This window comes from Rhipicephalus microplus, chromosome 7, assembly GCF_043290135.1.
Source record: "Rhipicephalus microplus isolate Deutch F79 chromosome 7, USDA_Rmic, whole genome shotgun sequence".
Taxonomy (NCBI): Eukaryota; Metazoa; Arthropoda; class Arachnida; order Ixodida; family Ixodidae; genus Rhipicephalus; species Rhipicephalus microplus.
Genome location: NC_134706.1, coordinates 95,864,709 through 95,881,254, shown reverse-complemented (window position 1 = coordinate 95,881,254; position 16,546 = coordinate 95,864,709). Strand labels below are relative to the sequence as shown.

At 45.0% G+C, this 16,546-nt stretch overlaps 1 protein-coding gene across 2 annotated transcripts in view; it reads left to right on the top strand.

Moving 5' to 3' along the window:
* Window positions 1-16,546, top strand: part of LOC119179773 (uncharacterized) — a 252,867-nt gene that overhangs the window by 218,757 nt on the left and 17,564 nt on the right. Inside the window, exon 3 of one of the 2 annotated variants that reach the window (XR_012884995.1) lies at window positions 15,950-15,968. Coding sequence is in view for 1 of the 2 variants with exons in the window: in XM_075869480.1 (XP_075725595.1) it covers window positions 15,950-16,002 (53 nt within the window). In the remaining variant the exon portion in view is untranslated. Of the gene's footprint in view, window positions 1-15,949; window positions 16,003-16,546 lie in introns of those variants that run through there. The other variant, XM_075869480.1, reaches the window with a different exon arrangement.

Sequence of the window (16,546 nt, the reverse complement as noted above, 5' to 3'; positions counted from 1 at the left end):
ACTACTTAGAAACAAACAAATTGCTCGATCCATACCAGTGCGGGTTTAGAGAGGGCCGATCTACCACCGACCATCTTATACGTATCGAGGCACACATACGTTAGGCTTTTGTTCATAATCAGTTTTTCTTATCTGTGTTCCTCGACATGGAGAATGCCTACGATAATACGTGGAGGTTGGAAATATTGAGAGACCTCTCACACATAGGTCTGCACGGTTATATGTTCAGTGTCATTGAAAGCTATCTGTCTGATCGTACCTTCCGCGTTCGAGTGAGCAATGTTCTGTCCCGAACATTTGTACAGGAAACCGGAGTGCCACAGGCTGGGGTGCTCAGCTGTACGCTCTTTATTATAAAAATGAATTTTCTCCGTCTGTACATCCCACGTAATATCTTTTATTCAACACATGTCGACGATGTGCACATAGGTTTTCAATCGTGTTCTCTTGGGATCTGTGAGCGACAGGTTCAGCTCGCCCTTAACAAGGTATCCAAATGGGCTGATGAAAACGGGTTCAAACTGAACCCACAGAAAAGCACCTGTGTCCTTTTTTCACGAAAAAGAGGCTTGCACCCTGATCCTGAACTGGTCCTTAAGGGTGAGCGTCTACCCGTAAACACAGAACATGAGTTCCTAGGTATAATTTTAGATGCGAAGTTATCCTTTCTACCGCACATAAAACATCTTAAAAATAAATGCTTGAAAACAATGAATATCCTAAAGGTGCTGTCACGAACAACGTGGGGCAGCGACAGAAAGTACCTCATGAATCTGTATAGAAGCCTTATACGCTCACGTCTTGAGCATGGGGCAATAGTCTATCACTCTGCCACGCCAAGCGCTCTGAAAATGTTGGACCCTGTTCATCAAGGCATCCGCCTGTCCACAGGCGCCTTTAGAACAAGCCCAGTTGAAAGCCTTTATGTAGAATCGGACGAGTGGTCACTCCATCTGCAGAGAACATATTCTTTCTTCATATATTTCCTTAAAGTAAATGCGAACAGGGAGCAACCTGCATATTCCACCATCAACGACCTGTCCAGCTCTCAAAATTTTTCCAATCGACCCGCAATGGCACGCCCTTTCTCGCTGCGTGTTAGAGACCTAGCTGAAGAAACAGATGTCCCACTGCTTGAATACCACCTCAGCCCCCCCGCTCTGCGGCTCCCGCCATGGAAGTGGCAGGTTATAGACTGTGACACACCTTTCGTAGCTGTCACAAAGCATGCCTCCCCCATACACATTCGGATGTATTTCTTAGAGCTGCAACATAAATATGACTGTCCAGAATATTATACGGATGCATCCAAGTCCCATGCTGGCGTGTACTTTGCGGCGGTCGGCCCATCCTTCTCGGATGCCGGCGTTCTGTCCACCAGCACAAGCATTTTTACAGCCAAGGCTTACGCGTTATTTGTAGCCGTTAAACACATCAAAGAATTGAATAAGTCAAAGGTAGTTATATACACAGACTCCCTGAGTGTCGTAAAAGCGTTGAAAAATCTTAAAAAAAACACAGAAACCCTATAGTTATATCCCTCTATTCAATACTCTGCGCGGCCTATACTTCCAAGCAACATATCGTCGTGTGCTGGGTGCCAAGACATCGCCAGATCGAAGGAAATGTGTTGGCCGACCAGCTCGCCACGTCGATTACCGAAAGCACTGCCAACTCCTCAGTTGCTGTCCCTATAATTGACCTAAAACCAAACATACGGAAAAAGCTCAGGGCTTACTGGCAGAAGTTATGGGATCTACAAACTCATAACAAGTTACACTTGATTAAACCATACTTCAGTAACTGGCCACCGACGTCGAAAACACGCCGTACAGAGGTCAGTCTCTGTCGGCTTAGAATAGGACACACACATAGCACGCACACACACCTTTTGTCCGGTGGTGACCCACCCAGCTGTCACAGATGTGGCCGTCCACTGACCGTACTTCACATACTCCTTGAATGCTCTGAGCTAGAGGCTTACAGGAAAAAACATTTTCCACTAGCGTACAAGGAACACATACCCCTTCACCCAGCTATGTTTATTGGTCGCGAACCTCTTTTTAAATATAATGCATTAAATGCATTCTTAAAGGAAGTAAATACTTTCCATGTTATCTACTCAAGTGATCGGTAGCACGGCCGCCGAAAGGAGGCTGCTGCTGCGGATGCTACATCCATAAGAGCACCTGTCTCCCGGCCTTTGGGGCCAAGGGCGCTGGTGAGAAATCGGTGCTAATATAACGCTCCTATTTTATGATGTTATAATAACTAAAGACTCATTTTCATGAAAATCATAAAAGTGAAGTGAAGCATCCTTCACTTCACTTTCATGATTTTAATATATATATGTCTTACTCACGATTAGAGCGCAGAATTTCAGGCCCTTTTACAGCCATTTACCATAACCATTGCTCTCATCCGATATCAATTCCTGGCGCTCTTAGGACATCAAAGGGCCTTGCGCCATTAAACAACATATATCATCATACTTCCTTGAACTACAACATAAGTACACATGTCCTGAGTTCTTTACGGATGCTTCAAAGTCTAACACTTCTGTCTCGTACGCACGTCGGTCCATCTTTTATGGAAGCCGGCGTTCTGCACTCTGGTTCAAGCGTTTTCCATGGCGATGCTTATGCGATACTCGCGGCCGTCAAACCCATTAAACGAATAAAACTACAGAAAACAATAATATATACAGATTCCCTCAGCGCAGTAAAAGCTCTGAAAACCCTTAAAAAGCACAAGAACCCTGTCCTTGTCTCACTTTATTCACTCTTATGCACAGTCCACTCATCTAGGCAGCATGTTGTAGTCTGCTGGGTGCCAGGACAACGCAAAATACAAGGAAACATTCTGGTGGACCAGCTAGCTGGATCCGCCAACAAAACCGCTTCCAATATATCGATACCAGTTCCTGCACTCGACTTGACACCTTTTCTAAAACAAAGGCTCAGGGGCTACTGCAGAGCACATGGGACACACACAGGTAATAAATTGCATGTCAACCAGCTGCAACTTGGTCATTGGCCGCCAGTATCAAAATCACGCCACACAGAAGTAATCCTTACAAGGTTAAGAACAGGACATACACACACAACACATTAATTTCTTTTGTCTATTGATGATGCACCTTTGTGTGAAAGACGTGGAGAAGCGCTCACCGTACTTCACATTCTGATCCAGTGCAAAGATTTAGACACGCTAAGACGACAACACTTTCCATTACCCTACGAACAGCAGATACCACTTCACCCTGCAATGTTCGTCGGTAGGAAACCACTTTTTGCACATAAATCAGATTTAGCTTTTTTAAGAGAGGTTCGCACTTTTCATAATATATAACCGGGCATTCCCTAGAACGACTTCTCTGGAGAGGTCTCCGCTGCGGTAGCTACACTCTACAAAGCACTTGTCTTCAGAGCGTTTGGACGCAAAGGTGTGAACGAGAGAGGCAGTTGTGCTAATGCCATACATGTTCACCATCGTTTTTATCATCACAAACTTTTGTCATTCATTAACACCACACACCTCACACGGCTTGGTCATAATTTTATTACTTCTATATTTTTACCCGCCTTAGTGCGAGGAATTTTATGGCCCTTATACAGCTGCTTATCACAATCATTGTCCATACTTTTAGTAAAGTGAACTGGTGCTCTTTGACCATGAAAGGGCCCTTGCGCCACAAAACATAAAACTTCATCATAGAGTTGTGTTGTGTATATCATTTTCATCCTAACTTCCTAACTTACTGGCAAAACGAGTCACATACATTAACATGTATGCCACAATTTAGGGTCTTACAATTACATGCAAAACGTTGTTATTGCTATATTTCAAAGCAGTCTTTCTAAAGGAATCTTACTAAAAATGTATTTTAGGCAGTACAAACCACAGACACAGCTGCACTCAATATGACTTGCATCACGAGTACGCATGGCCTCACTACTTCAATGATTGTGCCGATTTTAAGTTGAACTCACTTCCTCCACGAAACGATATTTTCTCATTTAGGACCATCCCGAAGTAGGGGAACAGCAATTACTTGAGGAAATGAGGACAAGTTGAAGCCATCTGCAGTCTTTAAAGTAGTGAAGTCATATGCACCTGTGTTGCAAGTCGAATTGAGGACGGTTGTACATAAAGCGATCATTGTTAATAAAATGGATCTTAGGCACTAGATCACATAAAGGAGGTACACAAAGCTGCCTGCTTCACTGCTTGCTTAAATAATAATTTTGAATTTTTCAACTGTGATATGTATATCTCAGTTATGTATCGTACCACAAGACCTTTTTCAGGGCAAGCCTTGTTTCCCTGCCAGCACTCAGTTGCAAAGATGTAGCTTGTGCATGGAGCACCAAAAAGAAACTTGTGCAAAGTATGTACACGCCAGTGCCCATGCGGACCTATTGCCATGTGGAGCCGCCTATTCCTTCCTTACAAACTCCTGTGATTGATGCCACACAGATGCTGTAGGTGCTCCTGGACAGGGCCCCAAATTTTGTTATTGCAGTGTTCAAGTAAAGGTGTGCCTGTAATGCACTTCTGGAATCCCCTCTTTTCTGTTTAATGACACACAGTCACTATAGCTAGTGCTTCTTACATCTAAAGTGAAACTAAGATAGCAGACCCATTTTATTGCTGATTCCTTTTTTGTTGCTGTACATATTGGTTGATTTACAAAATCTAAAGGGGAAAAGGTTTGAAGGTTGAAAAAGTTGAAAAGGTGTGAAGCATTACTGACTAAAAGCAGCCAGTAACCCGTCACCTTCTGAACAGCTAAATTAACATAGTGGCTGTAGTACTTTGCTGCAGTGCATGAGTTGACAGCTTTGATTCTTGATGCGGCAGTCACATTTTAGTGTAGGTGAAATCTGAAGAGCAGTGTTACTCAGGCTTTTGATGGGATACTGCAGGGTGTCCAAAAAAGACTTTAGCGTTCTGCACTACAATGTGTTGCGGGGCCTGGGTGTTGCATTGAAAGCTGAAACAGTAAATTATTCAAACGACCTGCAAACAGCACTTTGACATTTATTTGGTGCACAATGGCAACCGTAGCTCTTGCTCATTAAAACAGGGACAAAAGAAGGAACTGATGAAAGCTTTTTCTTTGCAATGTTGTAGCTGTTTTCAAGCGACCGCTTCCACCTTGCACAAGCTGCTCAATGAAAATGTGCCAAGGAGTGAGTGAATGTAGTGCTCATAAAAACCCCTGACAGGTTGTTGCATATACTAAGCGCATTGTTCTTGTAGATTTCAGAACAAGATATTTTAGATCATAGAAATATACGAAATCTAAGCATTGCAGCATTCTTCCTGTACTGCTGTTCGTCTTTCTAAATAAAACCAGGGACCTGTAGTTGCCACTTAGAAACAAATATTTTGCTGTATTCATCCCGCAGGGGCACCTGCGCAAGCAGGCGTTTAGTGTGTAGCGACACCACAGACCCGAGCTTACGGGGGGGGGGGGTTTCGACTCCCTCCCACGCCTAGCCGTGCGTGGCTTTGCCGTGTCCGGGGAAAAGGGGATCCTGGGGGTTGAGCTAATGCTGGGTGATTGGACCTTTAAGGCCCCCCAGCGGCGGCAACACACCCCTTTGGCCCCGGCTTCACGTAGACGGCACCCCTGGGCTGACCCACCCAGGCGAAATCGGTAGTCGCCTTTTCCTATTTCTTTCTCTCTCTACATCTTAGACTTTTCTCGTCTTTAAATCTGTCCTGTCTTCTTCTCTCTTCCATTTACTTCCGATTTTTCCTGGTGTCAAGGGTTAACCTTGTGTATGTGCTCTGTCTTGGGCACAATATATTTGGTTATAGCGGCTGTGCACAGCTGACGTTGATATGCCTGATATAAATTTAGGACTTGTCACGTCCCCGTGTTGGGCTTCATGGTGGGCGGCTGGCATGGCTGCTGAACTCATATTTAGTTTATGGCTTTTACTTCTCTCCCTTCATTGCACGATCGTCCTCTCTCGAAGAGAGGGCGCACCGAAGACTTGCAATTATTTCAGCAAACCGAAAAAAACCTTTCCCCGCTACCATGTAATCCATTGTGAAACTGCTGAAAAGAACGCCAGAACTATTTCGCCTTTCGTTGTTTCCAAATGCCTCACCACTACACTTGGATTAGGTTACCAGGCTACAAGAATGGCCAGTGGGGATCTCCTTTTCGAGGTAAAAAGTCAAAGCGAGTATGAAAACCTCTCAAAACTAGAATGTTTGGAAACACTCCTATCCTAATTACACCACACCATTCACTCAACACTTCCCGAGGCGTTGTATCTGACCAAGACTTGCTTGGCCTGACTGAAGGTGAGCTCCTCGAGGGCTGGAAGAACCAGCAGGTGACACAAGTACAAAGACTTAAAATTAGGCGTGATAAGAAGGAAATCCCAACAAAACACATAATTGTGACATTTTGCACCAGTACCCTGCCTGAACATCTCGAAACAGGATACTTGAAGTTAAATGTGAGACCCTACATTCCCAACCCACGACGTTGCTTCAAATGCCAGCGTCTTGGTCACGGCTCTCAGAGTTGCCGCGGCCAACTCACCTGCGGAAAGTGTGCCACCACAGGACACGCCACAGACGACTGTAAGGTGGAGGATGGGGCTCACTGCGCAAACTGCGATGGTGCCCATCCCGCATACTCCCAAACCTGTCCAACATGGAAAAAGGAAAAAGAAACTGTTACAATCAAAATCACACAAAACATTACTTTCCGAGAAGCCCGTCAACAAGTATCTGGTCTTTTCACAAACAAACCATCGTTCGAAGATGTAGTGCAACAGGGGGCAGCACTACAACGTCCTGCGGCAACTGCCCATGCCAGGCACAGTGTGCCCAGGTGGTTGCCAATGCCGCCACCTACGGTGGGAACAGCCAAGGCTGCCCTGCCACTCGTCCCCACGGCGACAACCACGGCCGCTGCAAGCTCTTGCAGCACCCAGGGTATCCCAGCACCAAAGGAGGTCCCTTCGACCTCTAGCCCAAGAGGACCGGTTTCGCCCCCCGAGGTGAAGGAGACCCCAGGGTCGGCCGAAATGAAGGCCTCGTCTCACCAGGCGAGGCCCCAAGCCCAAAACATCAGCTCGCAAATGCGGGCACGCATTGCCTCTGAGGAGGCAATGGACACAATGGTACCCCTGGTGCCGAAAGATCGGCGTAGCTCCCTGGAGGGCGCCAAAAGAAATAAAAAGTCAATAACGGGGCCCGGCGACGGCCCTGTTCTTTGAGTTTTAACGTTTAGCTTAAGAAGCAGACACACCCATTTTCCCTTACACACAGCACTACGTTACCTCCAATATGGCAACACAAATGATACATTGGAACGTCAGAGGACTGCTTAGAAACTTCGATGATGTTCAAAAGCTCTTTTGCAAACATTCGCCGAAAGTGCTGTGTGTACAGGAAACTCATTTAAAATCTAAAAACACGAATTTTTTGCGTCGGTATGTTCTCTTCCGAAAGGACAGAGATGATGCTGCGGCATCATCCGGCGGTGTAGCCATTATTGTTAATCAAAAAGTAGCATGCACGCTATTACCACTGCAAAAAAACACTAGAGGCAGTGGTTGTTCGAGCAGTTCTTTTCAACAAGCTCGTCACCATCTGCTCTCTGTACATACCCCCACACCACCGTCTTGGAAAACAAGAATTCGAGTCCTTAATAGACCAACTACCCGAACCTTATCTGGTCCTTGGTGACCTGAATGCTCATAGCAGTCTATGGGGTGATTCTCGCTGCGATGCACGAGGTCGTCTTATAGAACAGTTCCTTTTTTCCTCCGGTGCCTGTCTGTTGAATAGGAAAGAGGCAACATATTATAACCTTGCCAACAAAACCTACTCTTCCATAGATCTCAGCATCGCATCTCCTTCACTTGTACCATTACTCCAATGGAAAGTTCTAAATAATCCCTACGGAAGTGACCATTTTCCTGTCGTTTTGAGTACACAAACATCATACGAATTTCCTCCACGAGTTCCCAAATGGCTTATACACAAAGCCGACTGGAAACAGTTTCATAACAATGCTCAGTTATGTTGGACTGACATATGTGGGCTAAGCATAGATGAAGCTGTGCAGTACTTCACAGCTCTCCTTATTAACGCAGCAGCCAAATGCATCCCACAAACATCTGGACAGCCCGGCAAGCGACACGTCCCATGGTGGAACACTGAGTGTCGTAATGCGCGAAAGGAGCAGAATAAGACATGGAGGTTGCTTCGGAACTCACCGACAGCCGAAAATCTTGACACCTTCAAGAAAATAAAGTCTCAAGGCAGGAGAACGCGTCGGCAAGCCAGAAGAGAAAGCTGGCAGAAGTTTTTGTCAGGGATCAATTTATACACACAGGAGGCTAAAGTCTGGAACAGGGTTGGTAGGATAGCAGGAAAACAAGTACACACACTTCCACTCGTAAACACTCAGGGTGATACCTTGGAAGATCAGGCAAACTTCCTCGGTGCACACTTGAGAACGCGTGTCCAGCCCGTCCCACTATACTGACACTTTCCAAAAATACAGAACAAGAATAGAAAAGCAGAAACTCGAACACAACTGCACTAGAAACGAGGCATATAACCAAGCGTTCAGTCTAGCTGAGCTTCGAACATCTCTAAACTCCTGCAGTACTTCTGCCCCAGGTTCTGACCGTGTGATGTATGAAATGTTAAAAAACCTACCAGCAGAAACACGAAAAAACTTACTTTGTTTGTACAATGCTATCTGGTTTTCTGGCACTATCACTACCTCCTGGAAAGAGGCTATTATTATTCCCATTTTGAAAGAGGGCAAGGACCCTTCTTTAGCTTCAAGTTATAGGCCTATTGCACTTACAAGCTGCTTGTGCAAAGTCTTCGAAAAAATGATAAACTGCCGACTTGTACATACTCTTGAAACAAACAATTTGCTCGACCCATTTCAGTGCGAGTTTCGAGAGAGTACATCCACCACAGACCACCTTGTTCGTATCGAGGCACAGATCAGAGACGCTTTCGTCCATAAACAATATTTTTTCTCTGTGTCTCGACATCGAAAAGGCTTATGATACAACATGGTGCTTTGGAATTCTAAGAGACCTGTTCCATCTTGGCGTGCGCGGTAGAATGTTTTCCATAATCGGGAGTTACTTGTCCAATGGGACATTCCGTGTCCGTGTGGGCAGTGTTCTGTCCCGAACATTTGTCCAGGAAACAGGCGTGCCGCAAGGTGGGGTACTTAGTTGTACACTTTTTATAATCAAAATGAATTCCTTGCACCTGTCCATCCCCCGCAATATGTTCTATTGTACATATGTCGACAACGTTCAGCTTGGCTTCAAGTCATGCAACTTGGCAATGTGTGAGCGGCAGGTTCAGTTAGGTTTAAACAAGGTCTCCAAATGGGCAGAGGAAAACAGATTCCGACTGAACCCACAAAAAAGCACGTGTGTTTTGTTCTCTCGAAAGAGAGGCATGCACTCGGAACCTGACATTCGACTGAACGGGCAACGTCTGTCCGTCAAAGCCGAGCATAAATTCTTAGGCCTAATCTTGGACAACAAGTTGACCTTCGTGCCGTACATCAAGTATCTAAAAACAAAATGTTTAAAAGCCATGAATGTTTTAAAAGTGTTGTCACGTACTACGTGGGGTAATGACAGGCAATGTCTCGTGAATTTGTATAGAAGCCTCATTCACACCCGCTTAGATTATGGGGCCGTTGTCTATCAGTCTGCGACTCAAAGTGCTTTGAAGATGCTGGACCCCGTGCACCATTTGGGCATCCGCCTTTCTACGGGTGCTTCTCGCACCAGCCCCGTAGGAAGCCTTTTCGTTGAGTCAAATGAGTGGTCACTTCATCTGCAGAGAACTTACATGTCCTTTGTTTATGTTCTTAAGAGGAAAGCAGACATGAAGCAGCCCTCATACTCCACTATTATTGATTTGTCGAGCTCCATTCTGTTTCAAAACAGGCCTTTGATGAGGCAGCCCTTCTCACTTGGCCTGAAGGGTCTAGCTGAGGATACTGGAGTGTTACTTGAACACAGTTTAATGGCTCCTGTAGCATACCCACCACCGTGGTAGTGGCAGACTATAGATTGCGATGTGTCTTTCCGAGAAGTTACAAAACATGCGCCTATTGCCCATATCCGAACATACTTCCTGGAACTTCAACACAAATACACACGTCCTGATTTCTTTACAGATGCCTCTAAGTCCAACTCCTCTGTGTCCTACGCTGCTGTTGGCCCTTCCTTTTCGGATGCTGGCCCTCTACAACCAGACACAAGAATCTTCACAGCGGAAGCTTATGCGATACTTGTGACAGCTAAACACATCAAACACTTACAAATACAAAAGGCAGTAATTTATACAGACTGCCTCAGTGTGGTAACGGCTCTGCACAGTCTTAAAAAACAAAAAAAACCCTGTCCTCGTCTCACTTTACTCCATTTTATGCACACTCTACGCACTCAACCAACATGTTGTAGTGTGCTGGGTACCAGGGCACCGTGAGATTCAAGGCAACGTAATGGCGGATCAGCTTGCTGCATCCGTCCACGAAATCAGTGCCACTACACCCATCTCAATCCCGCCCCTTATCTTAAGCCGTCTCTCAAACGAAAGCTCAGGGACTACTGGCAGAGCAAGCGGGATAGACACACACAAAACAAGCTTCACGTTATCAAGCCACACCTTGGCCATTGGCCACCGGTATCAAAATCACGTCTAACAGAGGTAACACTAACAAGACTCAGGATAGGACACACATACACGACACACACACATCTTTTGTCCGGTGGTGATCCACCACTGTTCAGTTCAGTTCAGTTCAGTTTATTACCTTAAAAGCTCCCCTTTCTGGGAGGGGCATTACATAAGGGGTGGGGTTTTATTTAGGTTAACAATAAGCAGTAGAAGTTGTTTTAGTATTGAAGATGATCAATAACACGGTCTTGAAAGGCAGATGATGAGGCAATTTTGGCGATGTCCCGGGGGAGGCCGTTCCAGTCCGTGGCTGCTCGAAAAAAGAACGAAGCAGAAAAAGCAGTGGTGCGCGGAGAAGGGCGGGAAACCTGAAATGGATGGCTGGTTCGATGAGATATGCGTGCTGCGGCTACTATATAAGGTGGCTGATTGAGGGAAGAATGAAATAACTTGTGATAAAGCACGAGGGTTGCAGTGCGGCGGCGCAAAGAAAGGAGTGGTAGTCCAGATTTCGCTTTCAAAGATGAAATACTGATATCGTATGAGTAAAATGAGTGAATGAATCTGGCAGCACGGTTTTGTACCGCTTCTAATGCTTTGATTAAATACGCTTGATGAGGGCTCCATATGGCAGATGCATATTCTAATTTTGGTCTGATTAAAGATTTGTACGCAAGTAATTTTACATGTGGGGGGGGCTAGGCGGAGATGGCGTTTGAGAAAACCAAGTGCTTTATTAGATGCTGAAACTACATTAGCGATGTGTGTATGCCATGATAAATCATAAGACAAGGTTATTCCAAGATATTTATAAGACGGTACTGATTCAATTGCGGTGTTAACGATGGAATAGTGGAAGCGATATGGGCTATGGCGACGAGAAAAAGACATGAGTTTACATTTAGAAGGATTGAGGGTCATTAACCATGTGTTACACCAATTAAGCACGTTGTTAAGGTTGGTTTGGAGATACAGGTGATCATGCTGGTTACTGATAGTGTAATAGATGGCACAGTCGTCCGCGAATATGCGGATGCTGCAGGATACATGGTCGGGCAAGTCGTTAATATATATTAGGAAAAGAAGGGGACCGAGGACAGATCCTTGGGGAACGCCTGATGTGACTGGGAGAGAGTTAGATAGGTGGCCATTAACAAAGACTGACTGAGAACGGTTAGTGAGAAACTGTTCAATCCAACGAAGAATGTTAGGGTCTAGGTGCAGGTGTGAAAGTTTTAGCAAAAGGCGGTGGTGAGGAACTTTATCGAACGCTTTCGCATAGTCTAGAAAAATTACATCAGTCTGCATGTTACGGTCTAGGTTAGTGTGCAAATCTTGAAGAAATAGCGCTGATTGTGTTTCGCAGGAGTGACCTTTACGAAATCCATGTTGTCATTGATGAAAAAAATTACATGAGTCTAAGAAACTTGCGATTTGAGAGTAAATGACGTGTTCCATGATTTTACAGGGTACACTAGTTAATGAAATGGGGCGGTAGTTCAAGGGTAAGTTTCTGTTACCTGATTTGTACACTGGAACGACCTTCCCCGTTTTCCAGTCACCTGGAATGATTCCCGAGGCGAGTGACTGTGAAAAAATCAGAGGCACAAATTGATTTACCATTCTTCAGTAGCTTAGAATTAATTGAGTCCATACCGGCTGATGATGAAAGCTTCATGTTATCGATTACGGATGCAATGCCTTCTTCGAAAAATGAGATAGTTGGCATGAATGCTTCGATGTTAACTGATGTTGATTGTGAAGGTGCGTCAAGTTCTTGAGTAAAGACAGATACGAATGCGGTGTTAAATATTTCCCCACATTCATGGTCTGTCACTGGTTCATGCGCGTCGTTAGTCAGTGTGATGTCGTGAGTCTGCTTTGGATTTAAAAGTTGCCAAAATTTCCTGGGGTTGCTGGTTAGTAGCTTTGGTAAGTCATCGTGATAAAATGTATGCTTGGCGTTCCGGATCTCAACTAGATATGATTTTTCCACTGCGAAGTATTTATCCTAGTCACTCTGCGTGTCACGGCGTTTGGCCGAACGGAAGAGCCGTTTCTTTTTATTTTCCAGCCGTTTTAAACGTACAGAAAACCATGGCTTATTGTGATTAGCATGAAAGGTAACCCTCGGAATGAACATATTAGTGAGCACACTTAATTTATTTTTGAATATTGACCAGTTTTCATGTACTGTGCGAGTGGGAAACACTGATTTGTACTCAGAACAAAAGGTGTTAAGGTCTTCAGTTATTGCATCGTAGTTTCCCCGGTCGTAAAGGCATATTGTTTTTGAGGATGTGTACTTTAGAACAGAACTGAATGAAAATAGGGCATGTATGATTTTATGGTCGCCGATTTCTGGGAGATAACTGATAGATGAAAGGTTCTCGGGACTGTTAGTTAGTATTAGGTCTAGGATGTTTGCTGTTTCTTGCGTAACGCGTGTTGGTTCTGAGACTGACGGACTCAGGTTAAAATTTAAACATACGTCAATGAAGTTTTTAGCCTCTGCATGACATAATAATGACGACATGTTTAGGTTATGCCATTTGATGTTCGGGTAATTGAAGTCGCCAAAGAGAAGGATGCGAGCATTGGGGTAAGTGGCAACAAGTTGCCTTAGGCTATTGTTTAGGTGCCTACAGAAGTCTGGATTAGTATGCGGTGGCCTATAACAAACGCGAAGAAGTACTGTTAGGGGAGGAGCGTGACAAATGAGCCATAATGATTCAATGTCGGACGTTACGTGTACAACGGAACATGATATACCTTGGTGAATCGCGACCAGAACACCACCCCCTCGAGTACACTTTCGGTCGCTACGATACACGCGGAATTCGGGTAAGTCAGTCAGATTTTCAGCGTCCGAAACGTTATCGTTGAGCCAAGTTTCAGTTAGTACCAGTATATTGCTTCCGGATGACAAAACAATCTTCGATAAGAGTTCGCGCTTTGGAAGGAAACTGCAGATGTTAGTAAATATCACGGAAAATGAGAGTGGTTTGGCAAGTGCCGGGCGCTGTCGGTTTGTAGGTACATGGTGACAGGGTGACTGCTATGTGATTTCTTTAACAGTGCTAGACAATTTATCAAAAATATAACGTTTCGGACCGATGTGCAGGGTTTTTATACCGCAAGGAGAACTTAGCAGATTTAGCCTTGGCAAATGCTATTAATTGTTTTCGCGCGTGTCGAACGGAGAGCGAAAAGTCCTCTCCAATGCTAAAGTTAGTATTTCTTAATTTCCGGCCATTTGATAGGATCGAGTCCTTTGTTTTGTAACATGTGAATTTTACGATTATGGGGCGATTTCTACCAAACGAATGACGACCAAGGCAATGAGCTCTTTCGAAGTCATGAGGTCCTACGGTTATTCCTAGATTTATGGCAGAAATCGATAATTATTTTTTCGGAATCGTTCCATGTCTCGCTGTCAGTAGGGTCGGAGATGCCATAAAAGATGAGGTTATTTTGACGTGATCGATTTTCCGCGTCATCTAGGCGGTCTTCTAACTCCTCGATCTTGCGAGACATGCTGCTTGTGTCTGCCCGCATCTTTTCGATGTCGTTTCGGATAGGAATAAGGGCCTGGTAGTGTGCTTCTAGGTCGGTCATCCGTTTGCATAAATCCGTTAATGTTCTATCAGTAGTGTTTAGCTGAGATTTGAGGCTCTGTACTTCAGTAATTACTTTGGATTGGCCTGCGGCTATTTTCTGAAGTTCTGTCAACACGGCATCGTTTCCGCCAGGGCCAGGGTTAGTTTCCACATCTCCTGACGACATCAACAAGGAATGAATAACGGAAACACATTCAGCGGCAATGGCGAGACAGCACCGTGGGCTCGGTAACTGCACTAAGACGTAATTGCTAGTTTTTTTTTTGCAAACAGCGCGTAGGATTTACTAACCTGCATCGCAAAGATTAGCGGGTTAGATGGCTGCGTTGAGGTGCAGTCACAGAGCCCACGGGGCGGTGCCGGCGGTGGTTGCGCTTTTATATGCAGCGGAGCTGTTGATGTCGATGATGGTGTGGCCGTCCACAATGCTTTGGCCTCTGGTAGCCTCTGCTCCCCTGGCGGCACGGTCATCCCGGGTCGGCTGGTGACGAGCGACACGTGGTAGCATCCCGACGCCGCTGCGAAGCACGGCAGTGCGCACCCCGATGACGCACCGGCAAAGATGCGCGCCGAGGTCAGCAGTAGCTGGCTGGTGATCATATGGACGATCGTCTGCATCGCAAAGATTAGCGGGTTAGATGGCTGCGTTGAGGTGCAGTCACAGAGCCCACTGTGTGACAATTGTGGTGAGGCATTAACAGTTCTTCACGTTTTAATCCAATGTAAAGAGTTGATTGATATATGGGGTTTAACGTCCCAAAACCACTATATGATTATGAGAGACGCCGTAGTGGAGGGCTCCGGAAATTTAGACCACCTGGAGTTCTTTAACGTGCACCCAAATCTGAGCACACGGGCCTCAATGTAAAGAGTTAGACACTCTAAGAAGACAACACTTTCCATTACCCTACCGACAACATATACCATTACACCCCGCAATGTTTGTCGGTAGGGAACCACTTTTAACCCATAAATCATCGTCAGCTTTTTTAAGAGATGTCAATTTTTACTATGTAATATACCCAGTCATTGCGTAGCGTGACCTCTCAAGAGAGGTTGCTGCTACAGTGACTACATTTAAAAGCACTTGCCTCGCAGCCCTTGGACACAAGGGCCCTGATGAGGCACTTGTGCTAGTGCCAAATATTTTTACATGTTTTTATTATCAAAACCTTTGTCATCCTTTTTAATATTCATATCACGCCACTGTCACGATCTTAATACTTATGTTTTTACCCGCATTATTGCGAGGAATTTTAAGGCCCCTATACAGCCACGCAACATATCTTTGTCCGCATCTCTACTCATCGAAATGGCGCTCTTTGGCCATCTATTGGCCCTTGCGCCACAAAGCGCCACGCATCATCATCATTGCTGTATTCATGCTCCAAGAAGTACCTATGTGTTGCTGTTTCAAGCTTCTCAAATGTTTGTTGGTCTAAGTAGGTTTATATGAATTAATAAATGCATTACCTGTGCATATTTAAATGCAGTTAACATGATTATGACTTCCTCCAGAGCACACAATTGCTATGGAAGCTAAGTAGCTGGTTGACTATGAAGATTTGATTGCTGTGTTACATTTTATTCATTGCGCTATATTATTTCTTGCTGTGCAGAAAGCGCAGACGAGGGCCGGGCAGCTCAACAACGCAGTCTCTTACCAAGAATGGTGAGTCCCGCAGGCGTCATGTGTTCATACCACGCAAAGAAAATCATTTCCGATGGAGGCGGAAATGTTGTAGGCCCGTGTGCTCAGATTTGGGTGCACGTTAAAGAACCCCAGGTGGTCGAAATTTCCGGAGCCCTCCACTACGGCGTCTCTCATAATCATATAATGGTTTTGGGACGTTAAACCCCACATATCAATCATGCAAAGAAAATCTTACAGTTAAAAGGCTACTGACACCTTTTTCCAAAGACGAATTTTTCAACGATGATTTTTCAACGATAGCTTTAGGTCAGACTACAGTACTAATTCCAGTGACTTCACTCTGCAGCCAGCTTGTTATGATGACGTCAGGTACGAAAACTTCCAAGATGGCTGCTTGTACGTCACAAAGGGATCCATAATGTGGAGTGGCCGTAAAGATGTCACTATATGTGGCGCAAACACGTTATGAGCTCATACTGTTTAGCGACGTCCGGATACAGCAGGAACCAAAAGTATCTTCTAAAAGATCACCTTTTCAAGGTACTCGTGCGCTTAGCACTAT